At 37.3% G+C, this 6,115-nt stretch overlaps 1 protein-coding gene across 1 annotated transcript in view; it reads right to left on the bottom strand.

Moving 5' to 3' along the window:
• MagR (Iron-sulfur cluster assembly 1 homolog MagR) overlaps positions 1-6,115 on the bottom strand; it is a 31,981-nt gene that overhangs the window by 174 nt on the left and 25,692 nt on the right. The window contains exon 4 of the mRNA XM_068350748.1: positions 1-1,159. This exon is cut by the window's left edge and continues 174 nt beyond it. Within this exon, the coding sequence (XP_068206849.1) occupies positions 1,011-1,159 (149 nt within the window). The 3' untranslated portion in view covers positions 1-1,010. The remainder of the gene's footprint in view (positions 1,160-6,115) is intronic.

Here is a 6,115-nt window from a genome sequence, read left to right as displayed (position 1 = left end):
GTAAATTTCCTTTAATGAAAATGTGAAAAAAACATGTTATTCAATTTGTTGTACTCATTATCTAAATCTTCAAGCTGTCATTACTAAACACACCATATACTGTGCATTATTCCGTTAGTAAGAATAAAACTTCAAGTATAAACTTAGACCAAACTATCAAATACAATACTATCTTCTGTATAATCTTTAATCATCAGGTATATGTATTTCATCTGTCTTTATGCTTTTTAAAATCCAAGAGAAGTCATATTTAAAAAAAATCAACTACAGTAATGGGAACTATAATGATAGCTTATGTGAAGTAATTTTACATTTTAATAAAATTCTGGCTCACTAGTCAATGCTGGTAGCACCATTGCTTATGAAACTGGGTAGCCGCAAACGACACTAACCTAAAACTTCAAATGAACATTTTGATGGAAACGGCTTTCTAAATCACCTATAAAAAAATACACCATATATAGTCTTGGTATGATATAGCATTTCAACATATTGTATTAATCGATTTATTTTGGGGATATCAATCTGAATTAATTGAAATAAAAAATGAGCACTAAATACAACAAAATTTAGTTAACTACCAGAGTTGAAATAATCAATCTTTGTGAATCAATTACTTTATTAAGGTGAACAGATGAAAGTACAAACACACTTGAAGAAATTATGGAGAAATATATGTAATGAAAATAACTAATGACAGATAATAACAAAATACTGACCCCTTAAAAATAATGACAAGTCACTATTTGAAAGCATCAACTAAGGATGATATATTTACGCTTCAGTTCAAGTCCCTATACAATGAAGAAGTGGTTAATAGAATATTAGGTAGACAAAGTAGGTACTTATAAAAACCAAACTAATCTCAATACCCGACTACAAGTACCTATTGCAGTGCTGAGTACATCATAGCCTAAACCATATACATTTTTATAAAATATGTACAGTATACTGTACCTTTCTTTGAAAAGTATCACAAAATTTTCTACTTTTGAAAATTCTCTAAAATACTATACAGAAAAACTTTCCCCACAACCACAAGTGCCCTTAATATTAGGATTATTGAACACAAACTCTTCAGAAAGCTTCGATTTTACATAATCCATCTCTGTCCCAAGTAATGTCAGCTGAGCTTTCTTATCGATGATTACTCGGACACCTGAAAAAATAGTTTCCATGAACCTCCACCAAAAAATTAGTATACTGCCACCGTTCTAGAAAGACTTGCTGGCATATTTTTAAAAGTAACAGACAACAAACTCTATGCAATTTTAAATCATGAGGACCCAAATCTCTGTTAGCCTTTTTAATGAAGTACAGTATACAACTGGCAAGGTAAGAAAAAATACAAGTACACCTAGTTTTTTCAATTGTCATTAGAATTAATGGATTTATTCTCCATTACACAAGTAATCAAAATTTCTGGTCCATAAGTAGGAAATGATTACTGTACAGTATACTTATACCCCGTTAAAACCATGGGCAAATTACCACAGAGGCAATGATGCCAAGGTCATTAACAAGTGATTACGTTGTTGTTTTGTGTATTTCTTATTATACAATAGAAGTACTGTGCAGTAAGAAAAAAAGTTAATCAATTGCAATCTCTGAAAAATGTTATTTTTATTAATAATATAAATTTTTGAATATACTTACCCGGTGATCATATATGCTGCAACTCTGTTGCTCGACAGAAAAACTTACGGTCAAAATACGCCAGCGATCGCTATGCAGGTGGGGGTGTACATCAACAGCGCCATCTGTCGAGCAGGTACTTAGTACTCCAAGTAAACAAAGAACCAATTTTCTCCTCGGTCCACTGGGTCTCTATTGGGGAGGAAGGGAGGGTCCTTTAATATATGATCACCGGGTAAGTATATTCAAAAATTTATTTTATTAATAAAAATAACATTTTTCAATATTAAACTTAGCCGGTGATCATATAAGCTGATTCACACCCAGGGGGGTGGGTAGAGACCAGCATTACATGTTTACATTATTATGAGCTAAGTATTTTGTATTTCATTTTAGCAGTTATCCAAAATAACAAACATAATCTAAATAAGTACCTGGTAAGGAAGTCGACTTGAACAATTACTCTGCCTTTTTAAGTACGTCTTCCTTACGGAGCCTCGCGATCCTCTTAGGATGCTGAGCGACCCCTAGGATCTGAAGTATCAAGGGTTGCAACCCATACAACAGGACCTCATCAAAACCTCTAATCTAGGCGCTTCTCAAGAAATGACTTTGACCACCCGCCAAATCAACTAGGATGCGAAAGGCTTCTTAGCCTTCCGGACAACCCAAAAACAATAATAAAACATTTCAAGAGAAAGATTAAAAAGGTTAGGGAATTGTAGTGGTTGAGCCCTCACCCACTACTGCACTCGTTGCTACGAATGGTCCCAGAGTGTAGCAGTTCTCGTAAAGAGACTGGACATTCTTAAGATAAAAAGACGCGAACACTGATTTGCTTTTCCAATAGGTTGCGTCGATTATACTTTGCAGAGATCTATTTTGTTTAAAGGCCACGGAAGTTGCGACAGCTCTAACTTCGTGTGTCCTTACCTTCAGCAAAGCTTGGTCTTCCTCATTCAGATGGGAATGAGCTTCTCGTATTAACAGTCTGATAAAATAGGATAAAGCATTCTTTGACATAGGCAAAGATGGATTCTTAACTGAACACCATAAAGCTTCAGACGGGCCTCGTAAAGGTTTTTTAAAAAGAACTTAAGAGCTCTTACAGGACATAAGACTCTTTCTAGTTCATTTCCAACCATACGATAAGTTTGGAATATCGAACGATATTGGTCAAGGCCGAGAAGGCAGCTCGTGTTTGGCTAGAAAACCAAGTTGTAGAACATGTAGCCGTTTCGGATGAGAATCCGATGTTCTTGCTGAAGGCATGAATCTCACTGACTCTTTTAGCTGTGGCTAAGCATACCAGGAAAAGAGTCTTTAAGGTGAGATCTTTCAGGGAGGCTGATTGTAGCGGTTCGAACCTGTCTGACATAAGGAATCTTAGTACCACGTCTAAATTCCAACCAGGTGTAACCAAACGACGCTCCTTCGTGGTCTCAAAAGACTTAAGGAGGTCCTGTAGATCTTTATTGTTGGAAAGATCTAAGCCTCTGTGACGGAAGACTGATGCCAACATGCTTCTGTAACCCTTGATAGTGGGAGCTGAAAGAGATCGTTCTTTCCTCAGATATAAGAGAAAGTCAGCTATTTGAGTTACAGAGGTACGGTCGAGGATACGGATACTAACTTGCACCAGTTTCGGAAGATTTCCCACTTCGATTGGTAGACTCTAAGGGTGGATGTTCTCCTTGCTCTAGCAATCGCACTGGCTGCCTCCTTCGAAAAGCCTCTAGCTCTCGAGAGTCTTTCGATAGTCTGAAGGCAGTCAGACGAAGAGCGTGGAGGCCTTGGTGTACCTTCTTTACGCGTGGCTGACGTAGAAGGTCCACCCTTAGGGGAAGTGTTCTGGGAACGTCTACTAGCCATCGAAGTACCTCGGTGAACCATTCTCTCGCGGGCCAGAGGGAAGCAACTAGCGTCAACCTTGTCCCTTCGTGAGAGGCGAACTTCTGCAGTACCTTGTTGACAATCTTGAACGGAGGGAATGCATATACTGTAGATCTAGATGTGACCAATCTAGTAGAAAGGCATCTATATGAACTGCTGCTGGGTCCGGGATTGGTGAGCAAAATATTGGGAGCCTCTTGGTCATCGAGGTTGCGAAGAGATCTATGGTTGGCTGGCCCCAGGTGGCCCAAAGTCTCTTGCATACATCCTTGTGGAGGGTCCATTCTGTTGGAATTATTTGTCCCTTCCGACTGAGACAATCTGCCATGACATTCAAGTTGCCTTGGATGAACCTCGTTACTAGTGATATGTCTAGACCTTTTGACCAGGTGAGTAGGTCCCTTGCGATCTCGTACAATGTCAGAGAGTAGGTCCCTCCTTGCTTGGAGATGTACGCCAAAGCCGTGGTGTTGTCCGAGTTCACCTCCACCACTTTGCCTTGAAGGAGAGACCTGAAGCTTTTCAAGGTCAGACGTACTGCCAGTAGCTCCTTGCAGTTGAAATGCATTGTCCTTTGACTCGAGTTCCATAATCCCGAGCATTCCCTACCGTCTAATGTCGCACCCCAGCCTACGTCCGATGCGTCCGAGAAGAGAACGTGGTTGGGAGTCTGAACAGTCAGGGGAAGACCCTCTCTAAGGTTGATATAGTCCTTTCACCAAGTCAGACAAGACTTTATCTTTCCGGAAACCGGGATCGAGACCGCTTCTAGCGTCTTGTCCTTTTTCCAGTGAAAAGCTAGATGGTATAGAAGAGGACGGAGGTGTAGTCTTCCTAGTGACACAAATTGATCCACGGATGACAGTGTCCCTACCAGACTCATCCACAGCCTGACTGGGCAGCGTTCCTTCTTCAGCATCTTCTGGATGGATAGCAGGGCTGGGGGCTGATCGTCTTGTTCAGCAACGTCCTCATCAGAGGGTTCCTCATCCGAAACTGATGAGGAAACGGCAACGGTGTGGGCAACGTCTGACTCGCTGAATCCGGTCGCACTGGTGGGTGCGTGACGGAGCCGGACGCAATATCATGGCACTGCTGCACAGTCTGTGAACTGTCAACAACCATGGGTGCGCGAGGAAGTACAGCGTCAACCCGAAACTGTCTAGACCAGGGGTGGCCAACCTATGGCGCATGCGCCAACAGTGGCGCATTGCACGATTACAAGTGGCGCACTATAGGCTACCCCAGAGATAATAAAAAAACCAAGCCCGCTCATAAAAAAATAATACCAAAAATACTACTGATTATTAGAAAAAAAAAAATAATTTAAGGGGACCTTCAGCTATGTCCTGCATTTTTTTCTTTTAATTATTCAAAATACACCATTTCTATATATGTGTTAGATTTTAGACATATATAATACCTTAATCATATACCAACGTTACAGAAGACATTGAAAAAATCATATTACTACGAGAGGCCTTTGATAGTCGTTTTAGTGATTTTGCTGAAGAAGATTGCATGGTTGCATTTATAAATCCATTTTCACTTACTGAACATAACATTCTGAAGATGCCTAGTAATATACAGATGGAGCTTATTGGTCTAAAAGCAAATTCAGTGCTGAAGAGTAAATTCAATGAATTTCCCTCACTCCCAAGTGCATCTGAAATGCTTATTTTTGGCAATTATAAACAAGTGAACATTTTCCAGAATTTAGAAAATTTACCCAAAGTTATGCCTGTAGCTTTGTAACAACATACAGATGCGAGCAAATATTTTCATCCATGAAAATGTTCAAGAAGTGAGGTCGCGACTATCCGATTCAAATCTGAACTGTCTGTTGCTCTCAGTTACTAATTTACCTGCTAGTATTAAAGATTTAGTGAAAGCAAGGCAAAGTCAAAAGTCTCATTAAACATAGTTATGTTTATTTTTCCTGCATGTGAAATTACTTTTCTTTAAAACTGCTAATTATGTTCATATATTTTTATTTGTACTTTCAGGAATAACTAATGAATATTATCAATGCAAATTCAGTGTCAATAAAGTAGGTACACTTTACTTTGTATCCATGTTAAATCATTCCCTTTACAGCTGCTACATCTGTCCGCGCACACACACACATATTAATTTATATATATATATATATATATATATATATATATATATATATATATATATATATATATATATATATATATATATATATATATATATATATATATATATATATATATATATATGTATAAAGACATATATATATATATATATATATATATATATATATATATATATATATATATATGTATAAAGACATATATATATATATATATATATATATATATATATATATATATATATATATATATATATATATATATATATATATATATATATATATATATATATATATATATATATATATATATATATATATATCATATTATTATATGTATTAAAGCCAAATATGTCCAAATCACCATAGTTGAGGGATTGAAAGGGGGTTAAAGTTTGTGTGGCGCATCTGAATTAGAAGTGAAAAAAATTGGTGTATGGTAAATAAAAGGTTGGCCACCCCTGGTCT

Source organism: Palaemon carinicauda, chromosome 27 (assembly GCF_036898095.1).
Source record: "Palaemon carinicauda isolate YSFRI2023 chromosome 27, ASM3689809v2, whole genome shotgun sequence".
In the NCBI taxonomy this organism is placed as follows: Eukaryota; Metazoa; Arthropoda; class Malacostraca; order Decapoda; family Palaemonidae; genus Palaemon; species Palaemon carinicauda.
This window is presented reverse-complemented; position numbering and strand designations above follow the sequence as displayed.